Source organism: Malaclemys terrapin, chromosome 14 (assembly GCF_027887155.1).
Source record: "Malaclemys terrapin pileata isolate rMalTer1 chromosome 14, rMalTer1.hap1, whole genome shotgun sequence".
NCBI lineage: Eukaryota > Metazoa > Chordata > Testudines > Emydidae > Malaclemys > Malaclemys terrapin.
Genome location: NC_071518.1, coordinates 10,862,635 through 10,889,055, shown reverse-complemented (window position 1 = coordinate 10,889,055; position 26,421 = coordinate 10,862,635). Strand labels below are relative to the sequence as shown.

At 39.8% G+C, this 26,421-nt stretch overlaps 1 protein-coding gene across 1 annotated transcript in view; it reads left to right on the top strand.

Annotated features, from left to right (window-relative positions):
* GAN (gigaxonin) overlaps positions 1 to 25,666 on the top strand; it is a 45,508-nt gene extending 19,842 nt beyond the window's left edge. Inside the window, exons 2-11 of the mRNA XM_054049456.1 lie at positions 2,963 to 3,077; positions 4,322 to 4,672; positions 5,200 to 5,417; positions 7,330 to 7,451; positions 7,932 to 8,044; positions 9,502 to 9,651; positions 10,764 to 10,900; positions 11,794 to 11,922; positions 23,302 to 23,411; positions 25,322 to 25,666. Coding sequence (XP_053905431.1) covers positions 2,963 to 3,077; positions 4,322 to 4,672; positions 5,200 to 5,417; positions 7,330 to 7,451; positions 7,932 to 8,044; positions 9,502 to 9,651; positions 10,764 to 10,900; positions 11,794 to 11,922; positions 23,302 to 23,411; positions 25,322 to 25,503 — 1,627 coding nt within the window. The 3' untranslated portion in view covers positions 25,504 to 25,666. The remainder of the gene's footprint in view (positions 1 to 2,962; positions 3,078 to 4,321; positions 4,673 to 5,199; positions 5,418 to 7,329; positions 7,452 to 7,931; positions 8,045 to 9,501; positions 9,652 to 10,763; positions 10,901 to 11,793; positions 11,923 to 23,301; positions 23,412 to 25,321) is intronic.
* Positions 25,667 to 26,421: the final 755 nt, after the last annotated feature.

Genomic DNA, 26,421 nt, shown 5'->3' with positions numbered 1-26,421 from the left:
ATTCTGTTTTTCATATTGTCTTACACAATGGATTTTAAGCTGACTAATAAAGATTGCATTTCCTTGAATAATGTAGAAGAGCAGATTCTGGATTTGCACATCTGATATCACACACTTTTTTAGATACCCTACATGCTCTGTGGCTTCCTAACAGGAAGATGGGATTTCATCATTTTATTTATTTATGGGTATCTATATATAATTGCACACACAACATTTTGTATTTATTATTACTGAATGAATAGGAAGCAACTTCACGGTATTATACTGATATTAGAAATTCAACACTGTATTCAAATTTTAAGTGAAAGTAGGGAAAACAAATCCTCAAAATACCCTAATTAAATATGCTTTCAACCTGTTGCAAATTAAATGGTTTAAGAAAATAGTTTAAAAAAAATCCTCTTAACCTTTCTCCCTTATTTTTCTTCTACTCTTCCTCTTATAGAAATCTCTCTCTCCACTCCAGTCAGCAGGGCTCTTCTCCCCAGGATAACAGCAATATACTTTTGCATACATTGTTTTCAAAGGTGAATTTGGAGCAAGAGGCTGTACTTATTCCCAGGACATACAATGTAATAACAAATATGGCAGCTATTTTGGGTGGGGGAAAAAACTTGTGCCCTGGAAGGGGAGGGCAAAGTTGAGAAGTGGACAAACAAAAACTCCACTTCACCCCTTCTTCCCTACCCTAATTCCCTTTTTACTGGTTGATACGATATTTTCTTTGCTGTTTTGATATGTTGGGTGGTTTGGGAGGGGGGGAGGGGCGGGGAAGGGGGTTGCCTTGCATGTAAATCTTAATGTTCTATTTCCTTAAGATGAAATAAGAAAAGCTGAAGCAGCCTTCTCTGTTGATGCCAAACAGCTCCAAAGTTCGGAATATTGTATAGGAGCCAATCAGAGAAAATACCTTTGCCTATTCCCAAATTAGAGAATGAAACAACCAAACTGCAATTTTGTAAATCTCTGCATGCTGGGTTGCTGCTAATAACTGTCAGCCTCCCCAGTCACTTAGATATGTGTGACTATGCAGCAGGTATGCAACTCAGAATAAATCAGTGTCCTGGGAATTGTAATTAAGTATCTGCTATTCTACCATCTGTGTATACTTACTGGCGGAAACATCTCTATTTGAATAATTTCAAAATCTTACTTTTAAAATTAAATTATAGAAATTCACAGTTACGCACAGCCCAACCTCCATACCTATACCTACTTTTTTTTCCACACACTGAAAACAAATAGAAATTTCAAGACCACTTTATCTCTCTATCACATAGCCTACTTTTAATCTTAATGTATTAACATTTTTGTGCTCACTGATGAAGAGAACCTGTCTAATGGATAGATAATGTGGTCTTATTGTTTCCAGTTCTCCTCAGGATAGAATATGGGGGTAGAGCAGGGGTCAGCAACGTTCGGCACGCGGGTCGCCAGGCTAAGCACCCTAGCAGGCCGGGCCAGTTTATTTACCTGCTGACGTGCTTACCCTGGTGAGCTGCGTGCCAAACGTTGCCGACCCCTGGGGTAGAGTTAAGATTGAAAGGGGTATATTCAGTGTGCATTTTCATGGTTCTGAATATACACCTCTACCCCAATATAATGCAACCCGATACAACACGAATTCGGATATAACGCGGTAAAACAGTGCTCCGGGGGGGCGGGGCTGCGCACTCTGCCGGATCAAAGCAAGTTCGATGTAACACGGTTTCACATGGTAAGATTTTTTTTTGGCTCCTGAGGACAGCGTTATATCGGAATAGGGGTGTGTATATATATATTTCTGGGTTTCTTATATTTGTACTTTTTCTCAAAAACATAATCCCCCATACCCTAAAAGTACAATGTTCTCAAGATTTTTTTTTTCTGTTCTTTTTTGGATTTGGGCTGAAGTAAGTGATTTCAGGTTAACCATTATTATGGCCTGAAATAGGACACTGTTTAAGACAGTCATACATTTGGTTAGTGCTGTTTAGCGGTTTCAGATCTATCTCATAATAGGAGAGTTTCTGTGTGAAGTCCATACAATGAAGTGATCTAACTAGGGTGTGTTATGATGCTAAGATCATGATTAAGGCTGCGAGTCTGTCACGGAAGTCACAGATTCCACATGATGTCTGCAGCAGCTGGTGTGGCTGGTCTGGCGGCCACCTGAGCAGCTTGGGCAGCCCCTGGGCCAGCCACACTGGCCACTGCTGGGGCAGTTTTGGGCCACTGCACCCCCCCCCCCAGCAGCAGCAGGAGTTTGGGTGTGGGAGATGACTCAGGGCTGAGGCGGGGGGGTTGGGGTGCGGGAGGAAGTGAAGGCTCTGAGCGGTGCTTACCTCAGTGGGGGGCTTCCAGGAAGCGTCCAGCATGTCCCTGCAGCCCTTAGGTGGAGGCACATCCAGGCAGCTCCACACGCTGGCTCCATCCGCAGTTCTGCCCCCACAGCTACTATTGCCGTCCCCGTCTTCCCCCCGCCAGCACCAGAGGAGGCCTCGGGCCGTACTCCCTCCTCCCCCCCCAAGCACCTGCAGTGCCCCTGGTCATGCCCCTGCCTCCCCGAGCATCCAAGTTTTAGTCAGGGGTATATAGTGCAAGTCATGGACAGGTCACAGGCCATTAATTTTTGTTTACAGCCTGTGACCTGTCCATTTCTTTCATTAAAAATCTCTGTGATTAAAATGTAGCCATAATCATGATTCCCGATTAATAGGACTAGCCTCTTAAATTATATTCACCTAATTTCCCCAACGTAGCTGGCATAAAGTCTGTTTATTATATACATTACATCTAGATTCAGATCCCCACACCCTGTTGGAATGCTCAGGCATCTGTGTAGGTATTTTTGTGATATTCTTTCTTCTAACAATATCCTGTACCTTGATTTGAGAGCTTCTGCGAGGAAGTACCACCCGTGATGTTTTGGTAACCAGATACTGCAGACTCATTAGTTATTGATTTTTTTTTCCCCCAGAACAAAATTGAACTATAATCCTCCAAAGGATGATGGATCTACGTATAAGATTGAACTTGAAGGGATATCTGTCGAAATCATGAGAGAGATACTGGATTACATCTTCAGTGGGCAGGTATGGTGCTTAACAGACTTATTGCATCTTTCACTGTCTAATTCAGCAGCCCCAGTTAGAGATAAACCCCTGCTTTTTGTCTTATCCTATCATCCAAAAAAGGAAGCACTAGTGAACTTTGTGCTTTAAGTCTTTGCTATTAAATGACTTCCATACGCCAGAATGCAAGCTACTGGTATGAACCAAAAATAGATTGTAAGCACAGATGTACTTCTCTTGCTCTGCTTAATGTCATGTATCCCAAGAAACAAACTTTAAACAATAAATGTTAAACTTAAAAAAAAAAAAAAAAAAAACCAAAGAAAAACCATACTAGTTTCTTCACTGAGTTGGTTTTAAAGCATGTGTGATTTGGTACTTGTGAAAGGTGTCTGGATTGGCAGCCTGGGAGACTGAAGACCTTCACAGAACATTTTCTATCTGGGCAGTCCAGGCTTCCCACCTCATTGCCTCGCCGGTCCATCAACTCCAGCCATTTAAGGCTGACAAAAATTTTTTTTTTTTTTCTCTCCAAACCCGTTCCGTCCTCCCTAGTCCCTACTAAGACTCCCAGCAAAACACATATTAAAATCCGCTTTTGGTTTGTCCATCAGGAACCAGACTGACATTGCCAAATTAATTTCAAACAGGTCTCCAAACAGGCATCAGGTGGCATCGGCTCTTGGTTAGCTATTTTTAAGAAAATAATTTAATCATCAAGGCCACAATAAAGAAGAAAAAAGTGCAGTTGGGGCTATAATGTCTCTTTTCTGTGTGTGCTGATTTGTCTTACCAGCAAAATATAGTTTATTTCCTGGATGAGTTTAACAATTTCATAGTTCCTTCAGACAAAACACCCCTTCAAGTGCCCTCTACCCAGCTAAGTTGCCCACCAGCAGTGGCTTTATCCTTCTGCATGGTATTTTCGAATCATCTTCTACACCTATGCTATATTCCATTATTCAGCCACTAAGGGCAAGTCTGCACTGAAGTGCTACATTGGCGCAGCTGCAGCGCATCTGGTGAAGACATGCTATGCCGACGGAAGAGCACTCTTCCATTGGCATAATTACTGCACTCCGTAAGGTGTGGACAGCGCTTAGGTGGATGTAAGTTACGTCACTTAGAGGGCTGTCTTTTTCACACCCTGAGCGACGTAAGTTATATCAATGTAAGTGATCCTGTAGACCAGCCCTAAGAATCAGTTATAAAGTTATACCAGATTGTGAATTGTAGTTGTAACTTTTTACAATAAACTCTTGCAGATCAGGCTAAATGAAGACACTATCCAAGATGTTCTGCAGGCAGCTGATCTCCTGCTTCTTACAGATCTTAAAACTCTGTGCTGTGAGTTTTTAGAAGGTTGTATAGCTGCTGAGAACTGTATTGGTATTCGGGACTTTGCACTGCACTATTGTTTGCGTCACGTTTATTACCTTGCCTCGGAGTATCTGGAAACTCACTTCCGAGATGTCAGCAGCACAGAGGAGTTCCTGGAACTGAGTCCCCAAAAACTGAAAGAAGTGCTATCCCTGGAAAAGCTGAATGTTGGAAATGAAAAATATGTATTTGAAGCAGTAATTAGATGGATCTCCCATGATTCAGAATTAAGAAAGGTTAGAGTGCAGTAAATTACGTAGTTTGTTTAGTAAATTGGGCTCACATTCTGTGCTTGTTTAAAATTACCTGATGGGAATACAGTGCAGATAAATTCTTTTTCCTGTATTCTTGCATTTCTAGGATTTAGATATTACACTGTACATAAAGATGGAAAATAGAGTGGGGCTGTTGAGCTGAAGTGTTGCTTATACTGTAGCTGCATCCTTCCCTTTTAGCAGATAAAAACACTGAATGAAGTAACACAGTTGTTAGTCTTTGTGTGTTTTGATGTATGAGCTCATTGCTGGGTGAGGGGAAGTAAACATTGTTTGCCACAGGACACAGAGACTTAAACTGTGCTTTCTAAAATAGTTATATTTAGAAATTAAGTTGTTTTATCCATAAAATATTTTCCAGTATTTTCTGTATATAAAATAAATGCCTCACATAAGAATTCTCTTGGAGCTATATTCTAACGTATGGTGAACACAAAATTCTGTGTTTTAAACTGTTTTGGAAATTTTGAATGTTTCTGGTTCTCTAGGTTCACCTGAAGGATGTCATGTCAGCAGTGTGGGTTTCAGGATTAGATTCAACTTATTTGCGTGAGCAAATGATGAGCGAACCACTGGTACGGGAGATTGTCAAAGAATGTAGCAACATTCCACTCACTCCACCACAGCAGGGGGAGGCAATGTTAGCTTCTTTCAAACCCAGAGGTTATTCCGAGTGTATAGTGACAGTTGGTGGTGAAGAAAGAGTGTAAGTATTCAGTATGTTACCGACAGAAATGACTTGTACTATTTAAGCAATTAGTGAGCAGATGGTAACTTTCATAAAAATTATATCATATGGCCTCTATATAGATCCAGGGTACATGCAGATCTTGAATACTGCGTGCAGATGTGGTTGTCCCATCTCAAAAAAGATATATTGGAATTGGAAAAGGTTCAGGAAAGGGCAACAAAAATGATTAGGGGTATGGAACGGCTTCCATATGAGGAGAGATTAATAAGACTGGGATTTTTCAGGTTGGAAAAGAGACGGCTAAGGGGGGATATGAAAGAGGTCTATAAAATCGTGACTGGTGTGGAGAAAGTAAATAAGGAAGTGTTGTTTACTCCTTTTCATAACTCACGAACTAGGGGTCACCAAAATGAAATTAATAGGCAGCAGATTTAAAACAAAAGGAAGTATTATTCACACAATACACAGTCAGTCGGTGGAACTCCTTGCCAGAGGATGTTATGAAGGCCAAGACTATTATCTAGTTCTTTTTTGAACCCTGTTAAGTTCATGGAGGATAGGTCCATCAATGGCTATTAACCAGGACGGGCAGGGATGGTGTCCCTAGCCTCTGTTTGCCAGAAGCTGGGAATGAGCGACAGGGGATGGATCACTTGATGATTACCTGTTCTGTTCATTCCCTCTGGGGCACCTGGCATTGGCCACTGTCGGAAGACAGGATACTGGGTTAGATGGACCTTTGCTGTGACCCAGTATGGCCAGTCTTATTATTGATAAAGAAGTGCAGTTAATATTAACCCATTTAGTGTTGAATTAATTGGGCACATTTACAAAACTTGTTTTTAGCATGGTTAGATGTGCCTAGAACACCTTATGTTTGATCCATTTTAGAATGTCAGATATCTTCAGTGAACGAGTTACTTAAACTTCTGAAAATCCATCTTTAACAAGTATTAAAATACAAATAAATATGTAACATTATCCTAGCGCTTTACATGTTCGAGACACCATCCAAACGAAAACTACTCTAATCACATTTAATCATACATCCATTGATTGGCTGAGTGAGGTTTGTGAAAGTCCTTACAATAGCAGTGTAGTTCCATAGCAAACTTATGATTAAAACATCCTTACTGTTGATAGTGAGGTAGAAAGCCGAAGACACAACTTTTGTGGTACCATATGCTGGTGCCAGAAAAATTTTGTTCAGACTTGTAAACTGAGCAGGTTTGATGTGAAAGTCCTGATTAAGAATAAATATGGAACACCAAAAGCAACACTTATTTTACAGGGGTTTTTTTCAGATCAATGTTACATTTTAATAAAATATCAAATCTCTGCTTTAGCATCAGGACCAACCGGCAGTGCCAAAGTAGATTCTCTGTTTGTTACATTGAGATTTAAGGTGACAGTGCCCATTCTCCTTTCCTTTTTCAAGTATTTTGTGGGGTTGGGAGGAGGGAATTGTTCTTTGCTGACCCAGCTCAAACCTTTGCTCACTATTGATAAAAACTCAGTAGCACATCCTGTTCAGTTACATTTAAAACTCATTCTACTGGGAGAAGAAATACTAATGTTCTATGATAGTATAATCTGCTTTTTATATAAAATTCCTCACTGGCTAGGGCCATAGCCAATTTCCTTGCATCACATATTCTCTCCACCTCCCTCCCTCTTGCCTGTACATTTACAAACTTAGATTGTAAGCTCTTTTGTTCTGGGACCGTGTCTTTGTGGCATTTTCCAGATGCACATGTTTATGAATCTATACTTAAAATACTTGATTAATCAAGCAATTTTAGTGACCCTGTGTTGTAAGTATTTATATATATATATAGAGAGAGAGAGAGAGAGAGAGAAAGACACACACACACACACACACACACAGATGTTATTTCATATATATACATATTTCCTCCTTTTTCAGGTCACGGAAGCCAACAGCTGTGATGCGATGCATGTGCCCTCTTTATGATCCTAATAGGCAACTCTGGATTGAACTTGCCCCTATGAGCATTCCAAGAATCAACCATGGGGTACTCTCAGCAGGTAAATGACAGCATGTTACTTTACACTCCATTGGCTTTTTGTTAAACTCACCAGGTTGTCAAAATGGGGTATAGTTTGTAATGTCGTTTGCCTTCTTAGAGCAAGCTACACTAGAGCCTGTTCGTTTTCACCCCACACGCCTTCCCCCAGTATGCTGCTTTGTCTTGGGAAGATCTTGGAATCATACTTTGATATTTTGTTGGAATCTGCTGAAACTGTCGCTATGGGAATGTTTTACTCAAGTAACCACACTATGACTTCCGTAGTGTTGCACTGGGCACACCAGTGCTGAATTTGGCCTGTAGAGTCTGCACTGATGGGTTAAACCACAGGGGAAAGTACATTCTTTACCCTTTGCCAGTCTGGAGTCCAATATGGCATTTTTATGAACCTGTGATTTCCAAGATGTAGCTCAATGCCCTGTGACGAGTATTGGTGTGACTTCCATTTTAAAATCTTCACATGCACTTTGTTTTACAGAAGGATTTTTGTTTGTACTTGGAGGTCAAGATGAAAATAAGGAAACTCTGAGCTCTGGAGAAAAATATGATCCTGATACCAATTCATGGAGTTCCTTGCCACCAATGAATGAGGCAAGATCACTACCCAACTGTATGGGGGTTTATTTTTCCTTTGAAAAATAGAGGATGGATGGTGTAGTAGTTAGAGCACTAGCTTAGGACTTGGGAGATTTCTGCTCTGCCAGAAACTTCCTTTTGACCTTGGGCAAGTCTTTTGGCCTCTCTGTACCTCCGTTCCCTGTCTGTAAAATGATGATAATAGTAATCCCCTACCTAACAGGAATGTTATGAGGATAAATACATTAAAAGATTTGGAGGCACTCAGATGCTATGTTTATGGGGGTGGGGGGGTCATATAAGTTACAGTATCATGGACAGATGGTACTTATAGAATGCAGTATAGGTCAGACCAATTGATTATTTCCAGCTGCTTGCACTTGATCCAACTATAAAGCCATGGTGCAGATTTTTTTTTTCTTATATATTTCCTAGATGCCAAGTTTGGATTAGTAATAACTGCAGCCGCTGGAAAATGTTGTTTGTTACTGAAGAACTAGCTATGGAGCTGAGCTGCAGAATTCCTTATGAACTCTGATGTTTGGTTCTGTTCATAAAATAACCCATTAAGTGTATATATAAAAATAGTATTGAGAATCTAACATGATGAGAGGATTGGACCATGCAGAAGGATGCACATGAAATGGGCAGGGTGGAGCAACGCATGGAAAGTAACTTGAACCTTAACTTAAACTTGCCAGTTTGATTTGGTGGTAGGGTTTCTTTTTTCATGTTTTAGCTGCCATCAAAAAGTGACTATTCCACTATATATAAATTTAAGTCCGGAAAGTCACCTTTTTGGGGTGTTGATTTTTTAAGCAGGTATAGGATTTTTTTATTTAAGAAGTTGTTGATTGTGCTTCAGAATTTTCTTCACCTAAGGCCTCCTATTAGATAACTCATCCTTGCACCTGAGGAGATTTCAGCATAGCTCTTTTGGTGATGACTGTGGAGCCTGTAGCAGTGTTTTTACAGCCTACTGTGAATAAGGTTAGAGAAAACATGTTTAAAAACACTTGCACTCGGACTAAACTACAGGTTCCACCACTGCTACCATCAGGAGAGCTGGACCAATGGGGAATTATGGGTCCAGATTGTTTATTTGCAGCATTGATTGGCCAGACCTGGTCACTGTAAGGGGAAATTCTTGCTTCCATATTAGTTGAAGAATGGAGCATGGTCCATAGTTCAGATCCTTGAATACTAAAGAAACATGCTACTATTCAGTTGCTTAACCTCTGTTTTAACTTTAATGCTCTTATTTGTGCTAGATTATGTTCTTATATTCTTTTATTAAATTAGAGAATAAAAACTTGCTCCAGAGATTGATATTTTGCATTATAACATTTTTTTTTTTTAAACAGAGGTGATCTGAGTTACAAACTTCTGCAGGTAGAGCAAGTGTTAAAAATGATTACACAGCCATTACTGTTGTAACATGCTCCTACAATGTTTATTGGTGTCTCCTATAGGCACGGCATAATTTTGGTTTGGTAGAGATTGATGGAATTCTGTATATTCTGGGAGGTGAGGATAGAGAAAGGGAGCTACGCTCTATGGAGTGCTATGACATTTATAACAAGACCTGGACCAAGCAGCCAGATCTGACCATGGTTAGAAAGGTAAGAACTACATCATAATTTAGAAAAGTATTATTGTTAAACTCTTTTTAAAGTCCCTATTCAAATATTTGCACTGTTTATATTACAGCTTTTACTTGACGTGAATATTTCTCAATGAAAATAACATGGGGGGGGAGAGGAATCTCTCTTCTTTCAATTTATATATCAAAGCAAAATGTTGTTCTAGATCAAATTTTTATAGACTGTGCTGGTTGAGATGCAGTTTGGGTAAACCAAATGTCCTTTTCTTTGTATAGCTTTCATCTTTCCATTAGATGCAAAATTCATCAATGGTGATTAATTTTAAAATGAAAGAGGAACTTGTGCTGGGCTTTTTTATGCATGTTGTTTACTTGTTTAATGATACTGTCCTTTCAAAATAATGTAAAATCTTATTTCATTTGGTCTGATCTCTTTTATGTTATTACTAAAAATGAATAAACTTGAAGGAAAAACTGATGCAACTACATCAGTCTGACTAATGAACATTTAAAAGCTAATATATCCTACAGCTAATTCATCAGCTTTATTTTCTAAGCAAAGTGTTCGTAATGCATTTTTGTACAGTCAATACATTTTGTTGAAGAGAACCTTAGGAATCACTGTGGAAGGTATAATACATGGGAATAAATGAGTTTAAAATGTAGGAGTCACTGTACAAACTGAACTGTGTCCCAATGTGAAAATTGGTTTACCTTCACTCTTACTGTACTTTTTCCCTTTAGACAGAGGTTAATAAGCTAGTGGACTGTTATTTATGGTGGTGGCCACAATCCAGTATAAGTCCTATATTTTTTTAGCTAATTATAAGGGGCAGTTTTAGGGGATACTTGTTCTACTGTTTCTACAGAGTAATTCTAAATGAAAATGGGGTGGGTAACTCAATGTGAACTTGTTTTCTTTTCTTTTCCTAGCAAACACAAACGTTTTTCTTTTGCTGAAAACTAGAAATTCAGTATTATTTATTTATTGTTAGAAATTGCTTCCTTACTGCTGAGATTGTGTTGTATTGAGACTGACTACTGAACTATGACTTTGCCACATCTAGAACACTGAACATAGTCTGTTTAAAGTACTATAGATTTCAACTTCTGATTTTTCTTTTTTTAAAGATTGGCTGCTATGCAGCTATGAAGAAGAAAATCTATGCCATGGGCGGAGGCTCCTATGGAAAACTGTTTGAATCTGTTGAGTGTTACGACCCTAGGACTCAGCAATGGACAGCCATCTGTCCACTAAAAGAGAGAAGGTGAATAAAATGCACATGCACATCCAGGTTACAAGGACACTTGCTTATCCTTTAAAACCAAAAATAATATGGATTTAAAAACATGGTCCAAACCCACTTATTTTAAAAGAAACTAATAGACTGTTAATATTAATTACAGTGTGGCTGTGTGCGTGTCTGACATTAGTGTATGTTTACTAGTCAACAGCTTGTGCAGCTGTTTTAATACTAAGGCCCGGGTCATTTGGTATGTTGAGGCTGTTTTGTGCCATCCTGGTAATGCAAAGCAGTCCTAAAGTTGGCAAAAGAGGTCTCAAGGTGGATTCCCTGTGTCTCACTTAATTGTTGGGTGGCGTGAAGCTGTCATGGTACTTACTACCCCAGCAGTAGTGCTGGAGAGGTGGGATGGGAAAGAGGATAGCCAGGGCACCATGGTGTAGGCCCCAGTGATTTCTGGCTGCTGACACAGTCCTTTGGTGCTCCTATTGCTACTGCAATTTAGAGCAGTATTTTCAGACAACTCCATGGTCAAAGCCACCTTTGACCCCTTTGCTCCTAGGAGCACTGGATACTTCTCATTTGCAGCTGAGGATCTGTGGCCAAAGATGATTGTTTCATGTAGACTCCCGATGTTGCAAGAATTACTGCTATTCTACAGGATGGGGAGGGGGAAGAAATGGTATTGTGTCAGTATTCGAATTCATACTGAATTTGAACTTAGATCTTTGTTTCCAAAGAGATACTCTGTTGCTCTATTATTTTGTACAATGACTTATGAGCGGTTTTAAATATTACTTCATACTTGTTCTAATTCTGCTGAATATGGAAGAGGAAGAGAATTATGGTAGGGCATGTACAGGATTATGGGTATACGGATTAAATATTATTTGTTTCCTTCTCCTTTTGGCCATCAGATTTGGGGCAGTGGCATGTGGAGTTGCCTCAGAGCTTTACGTGTTTGGTGGAGTCAGAAGTCGTGATGATAATCAGGCCAGTGAGATGGTGACATGCAAATCTGAATTCTATCATGATGAGTTTAAAAGGTAAGTAGTTCTGGCTGTAGACCTAGAAAATCTCTAATGCCTCTCTTCCCCCCTTTTTCCTCCTTGTGGTGTAATACAGCATTGCAGTTCACATAATTTTTCAACAAATGCCAATTATTCTTGTCCCTCTTACCTCAAAAAAACTGACCTAGATATTTCTATCTGTGGTATCAGTTTTACCAAAGGAAGTGGCTGATAGCAAGCTGATGGCTATGCATAATTCCTGGTTGTTCTTAACTTACAAGGTCTAATATCTGCTGTGTTTCTTTTTCTCCTTATTTCACTATAAATCAGGAATGTGCTATAGTTTTTATAATCTGAAACAAGATTTGCCATTGTCAGAAATTCTAAGAGTTTCAAGGAGTGAGCTGGTGGGGATAGAGGGGATAAAAATGTTCATGTCTCAAGACCTTATCTTTATATATAAAGACTTGTGGGCTTTCCGTAGCACAAAAATAAAATAGTGGGATCTAGATTGATTTTTATCTCGGAAGATGTAGATTTAAAGTGACGTCCTCAACTTTGGTATGAAAGAACCTAAAGGAAAAATAACTTTTTCTCTATTTTTTCCAGTTTGTTTACTTTGTGTATAGTCCAACTATAATTGGTTTCTCCTGTTGCTTCCATGGTCCCTTCATATAGCAATAGTGGGGGAGAGAGGCTTTGGGGAAACCGTGATTATAAACCAACAAAAATGGCAAGGGGGTTGGGGACTCAGAAAAGAAAGATCTAGCTTCTGAAATTGTGTTAAACACCCACCGTCACTGACTGCCATTCTTTTGTACTGAAATGCTTCCAGATTGCATCTGTTTTTCAAAAGTTGTTTGGAGTAGGACTCCAGATCCCATGTTAATATGATAATTTTAAAGCTTCCAGCACTGTTGATTGATTCATGTTAAAGTTTCTAAAAAGTTTGGAAAACCCTGACCTATTCAAATTTTGGATATGGATGGGATGACAGGTAGGTTGTTGTCACTGCTTCTTAGTGAGTTTAGTACAAATGTTGATAACTGGCAATGGTTTAAAAATTCTTCCAAGGATGCCACTTTTAAGCAGACATGTTAGATGAGGGAACCACAGTAGATTCTATTCAACTGAGTCAAGCTCTAACTATTCAGCAGGTAGAATGAGGGGGTTCTTACAGTAAGATTTGGTATTGATTCTTGTGAAACTAGTAAAGGAAAAGGCGAATTAGTAATACTTTAACTGTCAATGTTCACTACACTTGCCAAATTTTTAAAGAATATCTCTCAAGACTATAAGGTCTCTTTCCCTCCCTTCCCCTTCCCTCCCCCCCAGAAAAAAATAAACTTCACTTTCATTTTAGTCATCATCTGGGCCAGGATTTCAGACAATAGCCTCCATGGCTTGCAGATGCCAATAACTGAGAGTGCATTTAGGGACCTGGACTTCTAAGTGTCCTGAAGCACAAGTGTAAAATTATGCCTAGGTTTATTGGTGCCTGCAAAAATGGAGAAATGATGAAGACCAAGATAAAAATTTGGCCCATAGTCCAGAAGTAAATGATGGTAATATTCCAGCTTTGTAACTTATGCTTCCTGTCTTGGACGGTCTGGTAGCTTCAGTAACCAGAGCAAGAATGGATAGTATTTTTTTTTTATAATGCTGTTTACCAGAAGAGGGTGCTATATTACCATGTGATATTTTGGTTGTATAAATCTTGGTAATGAAGATAAGCAGTCATTGATATTTCAAATACATTCAGAATGCTGCATAACTTGAATATAGTTCATCTTAGTCATTAAAAGCATTTTAGAGCCCAGTGAAGTTGTAACTATTGCAGTTGCATCTATTTCAAAAAGACTATACAAAGAGGCTGCATTTTACAAAACAAAACACTTTTTATAGTGCTCGTATTCTTTGAAGAAAGATTGCTGGTATAATGAAATGATCATGTTTCTGATCTAATTCAGTGTGTGTTAAGTTTCAAAATGAGGGTAAGTTGGCTGCCCTTGGAAAAACATGTAAAGCGGTCATTTTTCTCATCTAATTCAGCCTTGTCAGTTCCTACTTTTCATTACCTGAATTTGAGTGGAAAGCTGAAATTTAAATAATTGTTCAAATCCGTGAATAATATATTCTAATAATAAAAAAAAAATCTGTACTGCTTTGCTTGGAGTACAGGATCTTCCACTTGTGTCATATAAAATATATGCTTTGTTATATACATCATTATAACTTCACTAACACTCTGCTGAGCATGAGTTTTGAATTAATTGGGTAACATTTGCTCCTCATATTACACACTGATTCAACAGTATGTCATTACTATGATATACACAAAAATTAAATCTTTACCTGTTTTCCTCTAATTAATCCATCTTCTCTTAACTGCATAATATTAGTTTGTCATTGGACAATTTACTTGTTCCCACAGCAAGGGTATTGTGAAGGAAATTGCATACTTTGAAGATGCCTCTACAAAAAGGCTTGTCTTATATAAAGGAAAAGAAAACCTCTCAGATCCCAATACCATTAGAAAGACAAAGAGTCCTGTGGCACCTTATAGACTAACAAATGTATTGGAGCATAAGCTTTCGTGGGTGAATACCCACTTCGTCAGACCCACAAAAGCTTTTGCTCCAATGCATTTGTTAGTCTATAAGGTGCCACAGGACTCTTTGTCTGGATCTGTAAAAAGCAACTAACACGGCTACCCCTCCGATATTAGAAAGACTGTGCACTTAAAATTTTTTCGTCTAGTTAAAATGCATGGATGATATTGGAACCACTTATTTTCTTACTGAAGCTGCAGTAGTGTTGGTGTGTATGCATATTACTCACAGCTATCCAGAGTATTAGGTTTAAGAAAATATAATTGGGATTTCGCCTCTGTGTTAAATGGAGCAGCAGCAATGAGATTAGTGCAGGGGTCGGCAACGTTTGGCACGCGGCTCGCCAAGGTAAGCACCCTGGCGGGCCGGGCCAGTTTATTTACCTGCTGACGTGGCAGGTTTGGCCGATCGCGGCCCCCAATGGCCGCGGTTCGCCGTTCCAAGCCAATGGGGGTGGCAGGAAGCCGCGGCCAGCACATACGTCACCTGCGCCGCTTCCCACCACCCCCATTGGCCCGGGACAGTGAACCACGGCGAGTGGGGGCCGCAATCGGCCAAACCTGCCACGTCAGCAGGTAAATAAACTGGCCCGGCCCGCTAGGGTGCTTATCCTGGCGAGCCGCTTGCCGAACGTTGCCGACCCCTGGATTAGTGCATAATATACATACTTTGGCAAGATACTTACAAAAAACCTTTTGGACTTTTCCTTTATCTGTTGATTTTTGTGTACTGTACCACAGCAAGCCAATTACTGTTGTGTAGACAGAAACTAAATGTTTTCTGTTCTCTGGCACTTGTGATGATAGCAGCATCCCCTTGTACAATTTGCTGCATGAATAAACATCTTTAGACTATTGACTGGAAGATTCTGACATTCTCATTGCTATGTTCATAGCAGAAAATCAAATTGTAAGTGGGCCCCAACAATGAATTAAAGAAACAACAACAAAAACTTTGCCTGTTTTGGCCCAACAGCTCTGAGAGAAGCAGAAAAATAGCAGCTGCAGCATACTTGCAGATCATGGCGATTTGAGGTTCATTACAGGTAGCAGATGCTGGAATAGTCTGTACATTGTCATGAAGTACACTGCCTTTTGAATGGAAACAAATTTTTCTCAATAAATCCCCAGCTGTCAACTTAGCCATTTGATATTAATAATATTTATTACTTATATAGCAACATATATGTGCAGGATGTTCCAATCCCCTTCCTACAGCCCTCATCCCTTCATTCTAACTCCTGGATCTTGTTACTTGAGAATTTGGGCCTCATTTTTCTTATCTGATCTGCACAGGCAGACCTTTATACCCACAAGAAGCCCCATTGAAGTAAAAGGGCTCTGCACAGGCTCAAGGGTGCATTGGTATGGAAGCAGCAAGTATGAACTGAATTGCAGGAGCGAGGCCTTAATTTGTTAATGCCTTTACCTCACTCTGCCAATAGGCTGCCACATATAGTTTTAGTGTTCATAGTTCTCCTCTGCCCCCGCCCAAATTAATATCTTTTTCTGTTGTCAAAACTTTTATAATGCCTAGCAGTTTGCCTACATCTCTTCATACCAGATGAGGCATTTTAGAAACAAACGTCTAAATGTTGGGACCTGTACAAAACTTAATTATAAAGACAACTAATAAAATAGCTTTCAGAGCTTTTAAAGGGAAGCCAGGTGGAGTGTCAGCATAGATTGTAATATGATGTGAACAAGGTTAAATAGTTTTAGTAGTTCTCATGACATCTTAAGTGTTGCTATATCTGAAAATCTCACTTTTTAAAATTCTAAATCAATTTGGTTTTGGAATGATCTTGCATCTAGGTGTATGAATTTGACTGATGATATGTAGGTAATGTATTTTGCGCTCCAGGTCTCTTGAGATTGTTCTATAATCGACATTGTTTGAGTTTGGTTTAACTAGGACATATCGTTCACAACCAATGTGGATATATTTAGATAGCTTTAAAGGCAGTTTTGAAAAGATGGGGTGGGGGTGGCTTTGTGTCTGAACTCTCAAGACCATAGGTCAAGGCAACTCAGTCTTTCATCCCTCCAAAGTTTTATCTGTTGAGTAACATCCAGCTCACTTGGGTGTATCAGGTGTGGGGATGGGAGAATTTGGATGATAACTTTAAGCAAGATTTTGGCCCTAGATCTTGCTTAAGAATTCTTCATTCCTCCAACATACTGTGCCACATTCTATGAGAAAGCTGGCCCCATAAACTGCTGCATTGCACTGGTGCTCTGTGCACTGGATTTAAGCTGCTTTGATGGTGTCTGGGTTGTAAGGCACTATTAAAATTTGTATGAATTTTTTGGTGGTTTTTTTTTTTCTGTTTTAGAAGTGACGCCTTGTTAAACTGCATTTTTAAAAATGACTAATTTCTAGAATATTTCAGTATTTGATAGAGAGAAGCCTTTAAATAGGATGTGCACAGATTTTTTTTTTTTTTAATTTGCAACAAAATATTTATAACCAGAAGCAGAAAAATGCTCCCATGAAATCTACAAGGATTTCTTCAGTATCCACTCTGGAGATAAAGGAGATACTGACTATGCATAAAGTGCTGTCAAATGTATAAAGTAAAATTGAAAATAGATACTTTTATTTATAAGGATTGTGTTCACAGTAGGTACACACTTTAGACAGTGTATTTTTAATGTAAACTGCTGTATTCTGTCTCTGTACTTCACTTTTAATTCAGCATTAGAACCCATACCAATTCTTATGAATTACAGCTGTTTGGGCCATGTTGTCTTTGTATTCACTATTGCTTTAAAAAAATGAGAAGCTCCCTCTCCCTCCCTCGTCATCTTCAATGGAGACATACAAACATATGTTGTTAGTCTTACATGCCTTATCATCTATCAGCTCTGTCTACAGTTACAAAGGAAGCTGTCACCTCCTCTTCCTTCAGTTTGATTTCAGCAGAACCATTTGCAGAAAATAAGTGCACAAAAGAGTAGCCTTACAAAAGCGTACTTTGTAGCTCTTGAACATTGTGACCTTCTCAGTACAGTATATTTGCATACTGTGCAAATAACAGCAGGCAAATAAGCAACCTACAGTAAGTTGGAATCTAATCAAACTCTGATGAAAAATGACCTCTTGCCCTTCCTGTTTTTGTTGCTTCCTTGCTTAACTGTTACAACTGCTAGAATCATTCCTGAAAAGTGTGGTTATTTTTTAAATATGTAATTTTCATGAGCAATTACAGCTTCTATTATTTCTATTTTTGGTTCCGATCCACAGTAGAAAAGCTGTTGGGCTCTCAGCTACTTTTAGGGTCACATGGGCTCATAATCCTTAAGTTTCTGGTGTAAATGAACCCAAAAGCTTAATTGATTCACGTGATTTCCCAGCACAAACTGACATCAGGTCCATTAAGAAAGAACATGTTTTCAGTGGAGTTGTGAAAAGTTCTCACACTTCTGCATATTCAGCATACCTTTCTGTATTGGTGTACTTCCTAGAGTTGCCAACTTTGGTTGGAAGAATTCCTGGAGATTTCATCACAACATAATCTTTAATTTCTGGAGACTCCCGGCCAATCCTGGAGGGTTGACAACCCTAGTACTTCCTCCTACTCAAAGTAGTCTTATTTTTTATTGTAAATCAAATTAAATCCTGCCCCCTTTATTTGCCTTTTATTCAAATTCAATTTTTTTGTCAGTTTATCTATATCTAATCTAGAAGTAGATTCTCGGATGTAGTGAAACTATTGGTATGTCCGTTCCTTGCAGTAGGTGGAAGCAAAAATGAAATCTTAGAATCTATGCTTCCCTGACTGTCCTTTAGTGAGGGAGGTGGAAGAGAACCAATGAAGCTGCCCTCCTAAAGGTTCTGCTCTGTAGGGGGGTCGTTGATGGTAGAAGGTTGCTCTCCTGCCCCATATCTCTTCAGCTGCAGCTATAAAAAGATCTGGTGCTTTCTGCAGAATCCCCTTCATTCATGTAAAGCAGTGGTTCCCAAACTGGGGTTCGCAGAACGTTACAGGGGGTTCGCCAGAAAAATTTCACTAATGGCGGACAGAGGACCCTGGGCATTGGAGACAGCAGGTGGGACCCGGTTGCAGGGCAGACACTCCGAGCCCCAGGGAGAGTGGAGCCGGGCAGTTGGGGCTGGCAGCCTGAGCCTTGCCCCTGTCAGCGGGGGCCGGCAGCCCGAGCCACAGGGAGAGTGGGGCTGTGCAGTTGGGGCTGGCAGCCCGAGCCCTGCCACCGTGAGCAGGGGAGCCAGCAGCCTGAACCCCAGCCCGAGCCCCAGGGAGAGCAGGGCTGGGCAGTTGGGGCTGGCAGCCTGAACCCCAGTGCTCCGTGCGAGGCTGGCAGCCCGAGCCCCAGGGAGAGCGGCTAGGCAATAGGGGCTGGCAGCCTGAGCCCCGCCCCCATCAGAGGGGGAGCCGGCAGCCCGAACCCCAGCCCGAGCCCCAAGAATTTGCCAAATCTCATCTAAAGCCAGAACCACAGCCCTCCTTGTTACCACCAGCCACAACCTCACCCGAAACTAGAGGTGGGTGAAAAATACCAAGCATTTTTCACAGAAAGTTTTGAATTTTTTTCGCATTTTTCAAAAGTCCCCAAGAAAAATTTACAAAAATCTGAAACGGAAAAATGGTCCATTTTCAAAAACTGTTTTCATGAAACATTTTCTGATTTTTGAAAACCAAAAATGAATTTATTTTTATTAGAAACCATTTTTTTAAAAACAAAAGCCAAAAAAACCATTTTACAGAAACATCTTTGGTTTCTGGTTTTTCTATGTTAGTTAAAAAAAGTTTCAATTAAAAATATTTTTCAGAGGTTCATAGATTCCGGGGCCCGGCAGTTGGGGCATCCATCACACTGAGGAAATTTAAACTTAAATCCCTGAAAATATTCATTTTTAGGAGGGGTTCACAAGATTTCACAATTTAGTGAAAGGGGTTCGCGGGCTGTTAAAGTTTGGGAACCACTGATGTAAAGAGCTGTAAAACTGCCAAAAACACTAGGGGGTTGTTTCCATACAGCTCCCACAGGGGTACAGAAGGGAAGCAGTGTGTTTGCAGCAGAGGGTGTTTGTCTGTAAAACTCTCTCTTCATCTGATTCACAAGTTTGTAGCCCGCAGGGCATGGTGAACACAACTATTCTGGTAGGCTTAACAGTTGAACTTTTCTAGAGTGCTGTGATAGGAGCAGTTGTTTCATGTTGCCTTTCATTGTGAATGTTGTCCTTGGGCTCCTGAAGAACTGGCTGTGGTTTTCTCCCTACACACAAAATACCTTGTGTATGTGGTTTGTTTTTGTTAAATAATGCGAGATGCCCAGATGTTGTACCAGTTGGTGCTATATAAATGAATAAAACCCCACCATTTTAAAGTAACCCTGCAGTGGTGAATTAGACCTAAAAGTCCTTTCTCCAGGTTATAGCGATTCACTGTGAGTTTCCATGGGAACTAGAGTGAGTAGCCACAAGCAGAGTAATTGGAGCTTTTGTAAATTTCAGCTGATCTTGAAACCTATACTTGTAGATCAGGGGTCGGCAACGTTTGGCATGCGGCTCGCCAGGGAAAGCACCCTGGCAGGTCGGGCCAGTTTATTTACCTGCTGACGCGGCAGATTCGGCCAATCGCAGCCCCCACTCGCCGCGGTTCGCCGTCCCGGGCCAATGGGGGCGGCGAGAAGCGGCGCGGGTGAGGGATGTGCTGGCCGCAGCTTCCCACCGCCCCCATTGGCCCGGGACTGTGAACCGCGGCGAATGGGGGCCGTGATCAGCCGAACCTGCCTCGTCAGCAGGTAAATAAACTGGCCCAGCCCGCCAGGGTGCTTTCCCTGGCGAGCCACGTGCTGTTGTAGACTTTGGGTAGGTCCACACTACCCACCTGACTCGGCGGGTAGAGATCGATCTTCTGGGATCGATTCATCGCTTCTCATCTGGACACGATAAATCGATCCCAGAAGCGCTCCCCCATCAACTGCAGAACTCCTGCTCGCCGAGAGGAGGAAGCGCTGTCGACGGGGGAGCTTGCCTGCGCTGCGTGTACCCGCAGTAAGTAAACTGAGTTCGATCTAGGAAACGTCGATTTAGTTGCGTTTCCTAGATCGATCCCCCGCCCCAGTGTGGACCAGCCCTTTGAGACCCAATAGGCTGGTAAAGTCTGGGTCAAGTTAACTTGGGGGATGGAGAGAATCAGGCAGAGCAGATATTTGTATCCACCTTTCATAAAAGTTGTGTGAGGGTGGGTAGGGAGTGGGAACAAACTAAAGAACCCTGCCTCTCTCTATACCATACTACCACAGCTGAGATCAGTGGAAGCACTGAAGCTGGAGCTTCCCTTGGTCCATAGGAGAGAGCTGTTGGGAGGCTGTTCTCTGTAAGGGCGGGCCCGATGACTTTAGAATTTACTTATCCATCCATGTTAACTTTCAAGGCATGATCGAAAGCTCATCATCTTAAGACAACACTTGAGGAAGGCTGATGTGGCGGGGAGTGTGAATGCAAGCTGGAGGAAAGAAGTCGTCCTATCACTGAAATTAGTGTCAACTGTAGTTGGACATGCCGGTGGGGGTTTTTTATGCACTTTAACACCACCACCTCCCAGATCCCTGGAAAAGGTAGCAGTTACAAGGTGTATTACGTATGTTGCCTGTAAACAGTGGGGAAAAAAACTACCATCCATCCTATAATAATTCAAATGTTTCAAATCAACTGGAGAAACAATGATCGCTTCTTGGCTCTCTATGAGCTAAGGGGTGAAAACATTATTACTCAATCCATGAACCTTCTATAGACAAACCTCAGTATTGCATGACTGTGTTGCTGATGAAATCAATGCAATATATACATGACAGTTTAGAACTAAAATTATGAGTTTAAAAGGGTGTATTATTCAAGGTGAAATGATGCAACAGCTGTTGATGGTAAATTATGAAGTCTCCCGATTGTGCTGCTACACAGCTCTTAAATTTGAACAGCTGTTTCCATTACAAGCACATCTTTTTCAGGGATTTATAACTGTGCTATAAAAATTTACTCTGGATGAAACTTGGAATGCAGCGCAGCGGCCCAGAAGCACTTTTCTAAAGATATTTCCAAAGTAGTTTGAGCCCATTAAACAGTTTCAACACAGAGAAAGATACTACAATTTTTTAGCGGACTAACTTGTGTGCTTCCCCCCTCCCCCCCCTCCTAGGTTTGAAGGTTGGGCTTCTATAAAGGGATGGGTTTTAAAACAAATTATTTACAGCAGTAGCACTGACCCTGGTAATGCACTGTGTGTTTACCAGTGTGTTCCAGACCAGTGGTGATTAGAAAGGATATTTTGGAGAGATTAAGTGACACCCAAAAGAAGCCAGGAATACAGCCCAAGTCTCCTGACTCTTAGCCCTGTACCTGAGCATAAGACTGTCCTTTCTCCTTGTTTTAAATGAAGTATGATGCTATTTGCTTGTTTTAAAGATATAAATCTGAATGTACTGAATCGTAAGACTGGAGTGAGCTTCTGTCATATGATACAGAAAGCTCAGAGCAAAGTAGAAATGTAGGCATCTAATTCTTAGTTTTAATCAGCCCTTACAAATAGTTCTTTCTTTTTAAAATAACTTATTTGTATGTCAACCTCCCCTCAAATTGACTGAGTTGAATCAAGAAAGAATTACTTTTGAGTAATGAATGGGAATGGTACAGGAATACAAAAGTGTCGGCAACATCTGTAGGGATATTTTTCCTTAACTCTCCAGGCATTTTATCCAAAATCTTCAGGACTCCTTTAGATTTTTTTTTTTTCTCAAATGTTCTTGTCCTTACCCATATTGTTTTTTATGGCCCATGCAAGGTTACTTTTAAGTAGTCTTGATTATGCTGCTCTGAACTGTAAATAAAAGTACATCAGCATCTGTAGAAATGTGACAGGAATCTGTAGAGGTTTGCTTCAAAACCATGGAAGAGACAATTAAATTGGCAGCTCTGTACTTCAGTTATTTACAAGCAGACAACGGTATAAACCAGTCTTGTCAGCATATTTGTGATGAATACACATTCGTTTTCTGGCTCGCAAGGGTATTTGTAGGAACAATTGGTCTTCAGTCAGTAGGAAAGTCAGACTGACATAGTGTTGAAGATGGGGGATCCCTTTAATGAGAAAACAGCTGTGATTCCTAGTATTTCAACGGGGGTGGAAACCAAATAGAGCATAATATAAAATTGGAAAACCTGTCTTCCTGTCCGAAAAGGCTAGACATTTCATTCACTTACCAAAAATCCTCGCAATCTCAGAGTATCTACTGTCCTGTTCCTGGTTTAAAAATAACTCATCAACTGCTGCACACTTCTTAAGTAGTAATTTACTTCTGACGATGACTGAGTAGGTCTACATGGTTGGCATGAGAATTTTAGGCGGGGAGATACGGAGAGTGTCTGGTAAGAAAAACATTGTATAAGAGCTTGCTATTTCCTGTACTGTGTCCTAAAATCAGCACAGATGTAAAAGCAAGTATTAAACCAAGACTTTTCAAAGCTTGCTAAAGTCTTGTCTACCCAAGGAAATTGACCACTATAGCTGTTGTGGAATAAGCTATTTCAGAATAGCTCCCCATGTGGAATTCTGGAAGAACGTCCTCACAGGGAGCTATTGTGGAATAATTGAATAGCTTATTGCACAATATCTTTGCTGATAGACAAGGACTAAGTGGGAGCCTCTTTCTAAAATGTCAGTTTGCATGATTTTGCTTACGTTTATAATTGGTAAAACTGTTTGTTGAAAAGCTTCTGAGTTTTTAGCTCACAGATCTTGTCAATAATTCATATATAAAATTTTTGCCTTTTCTTACAGGTGGATTTATCTAAATGATCAGAACTTATGCATCCCAGCCAGTTCTTCCTTTGTGTATGGAGCTGTACCTATTGGAGCCAGTATTTATGTCATTGGAGATCTTGATACAGGTTAGAATCAGAACTAGTAACTTCAGGTTGCTTGTTTTCTTCTAATTTTCTTAAGTTTTAAAATTATTTAAATTGACTTCTTAGAATAAAAGAGTAAGATTTCTTATTTTGGTACAGGTTTCAAGATTTTGAGTCACATTGTGCTCTCAGTTGCCATTGGCCTTGGAGGTGGGGATGGTGTTATATTAAATTGACAGATAACTAATTTAGCCTTTTGACTGGAAATCCTACTTTTGTATTTCTGAGCACCAACACGATCTAAAATGCCACAGAAGTTTTAAGAATTCTTTTAGGATATTTTGGTTGATTACTGCTGCTAAGGTTAGAAAAATAGACCAAGGCTAATAGCAAGTTCTTGGATTTGTGTGTGTACAGTATAGAAGCAACCTCAACTGTTACTCAAAATCATTGTCATTGGTATGTCAGCAACTTTGTGCATCTGACTAGCCTACAAATTGAGTAACAATAACAACTCGTAGTAGGATTATGCTGTAGAGATTTCTGCAACGATGTCATTGCTTCTTTGCACTAGTAAATGTTGCTAAGAGAATATATACCAAGGATAATCACCACACATTTGAAAGAAAGGGGAATAATGAAGTTATGTAGGAAACTTTTTAGAAACTAGTGTTACAAGTTTAACTAAACACTAGTTTATCTCTTCAAGATGTAATATTTTACTGTTTTGAAGGAAAAAATCCTGACTCTTGATACGTAACTGAGTAGATTATAGCTTTAAAGCAAAATGGCAATTCCTAAAGAAGAAGAAGAATGAGGAAAAAGCAGAGAACCATGGTCTAAAAGTAATTTTTCTAAAAACTCTATAAACATTTATAAAACATTTATAAAAGTAACTTTTTATTTCTCAATGAATTTTTAAGAGACAGGTGAATACACTGCATATAATAAAAATCTGGGAGTTAATAGTTTGTAAACATGGCAGTGAGTGTTTGTACTTTCTTAGTACTGTTATAAAACTGTGTGCATAACTGATCAAAAGCTTAGTTTTTCACATAGGGCTCTTTTTTCCTAAGTATTTTATAAATGTGCAGTTTACATCTGCTGCACGGAGCTGGCATAGTTGCCAAGTAAATACTAAGAAATCTCTATAGTAGTTTAAAGGAAGAAGAGCAGTTACCCATGGCACTTCCAGTAAGTGGGATCAGAGTGGGATACTGGTCTCTGAAACATTAGAGAATTAATTCAATACATCCTGTATAGGATATTGATTTGTACATCCACAGAACTTCTCTTTAGCTTCTGAAGTATATGGACCTATTCCTTACTTGTGGTGAATGTCTGACTTTGTTTTCCACGTTTTTTTTTCAAAGGCCTGTATTATAATTCTTTGCTTTGGAACTTGCCCAAAATGATGATCTGGCACAACAGAAACTAGGCTTCATATGAAACACAACATATATATTTTAATCATAATTGCTAAACCTCTTTTTCCTGGATATTCTCTTTCACATGGAATGCTCCATCTTCCAGCAAAGAACCCATCCCACTGGTGTTTTGAAATCCTCAAACATTGTAGCTTCTAAAGTTGGTATTGCCTGTACCAAATGTTTGAAACTAATTACTCTTGATGTCATCTACCTCTCTACTGGCTCTTGAAAGATTTTTAGCTTACTTTCATGGCTACCTATGTGTAACTGAACTTTCAAAAAATAAGGTAAAATGGGTCCCAAATTTGTTGCTGCTCTTTCCTTAGTTTTGTTCTTTTAAATACAGGTTTTTCTCAGCTTTACTTTCTTTTGAAAACTGTTCCGCCAGCGTATTCAGAAATTGATCAGAACAGTTTTTGTTTTGCATTTGGTCTGGAAATATATTGGCATCATTCGACTTAAATTGCTTGATACTGTGTAACTGAGTGTGCAATGAATTTATTTTTTTTTATTTAACTTTAGGTACCAATTATGACTACGTTAGAGAGTTTAAAAGGAGCACAGGAACTTGGCACCATACTAAACCATTATTTCCATCAGACCTTCGCCGCACTGGCTGCGCAGCCTTGCGGATTGCAAACTGCAAGCTTTTCCGACTGCAGCTTCAGCAAGGATTGTTCCGTATTCGTGTTCCTTCTCCATGATTAGTCCTCTAAAAATGGAAGAGATGGGAAGAACCTGACACAGTCCACCATAACATAGCTTTATATAAGGAAAAACAAAGCTATTGCAACTGAAACTTACATTATATGCTGTGCTTTGGTATGGTATCTGTTTTTGTTTGTTTTAAAATGCTTAAAAACTTGAGTCTCAGCTCTTGTTTGGGGGATAAATAGCTGTATATTAAACAAAAAAATACCATGACAAAGAGAACACCTTCAGTCCTAACTATCTAAACAATTAAACTACACTAATGAAGGAGTTCCTTGTGTCTGAAGCAGGAAGGAATGGGTAATATAACAAATTGTATTGAAACGTAAAAAAAATTTAAGGTGCATTTCTCCTGAGGGGAATTGATAAGAGTTAGCATGCTATCTTCAACTGGATAGCTTTAATACATAGATACGCTGTATGAAAACCAACCTCTCTGGTATACTGCAAGACTGTTCTTCATCCGAGTCGGCTGAACGGAGATGTTGGTTATTGCACCTTTATTTCTGGCCCTTCCTCACTAGTCAAGGTCTGTGCCTACAAGGGTGGAGGTGTACATATGTTTTTCGTTCATTTCCGATGTTTTCGTTCCTAAGGATCTTTTAAATATATTTAAAATTGAACTAAGAGTTACAATATATTATAGATGTGTAAACTGTTTTCTACACTGTGTCATTCAAATGGTCTGAAGATTCCGTGTATTGGTGGGCCAGCATGCATTCTTTGTGTGGATTTTGGAAGCTGCAATTACTGAAATAAAGGGAAGGACTGAGGCGTGGAATATGTCACACACTTACTGTGGCTGGTAAAGGAATGCAGCACGAGTTGCTTTTCAGAGAGAAATAGGACTCCTTTTCCCTTCAGCTAACTTAAAAATCACTGCAAGTTTGCAGTGTTGAGGACGTGTATTT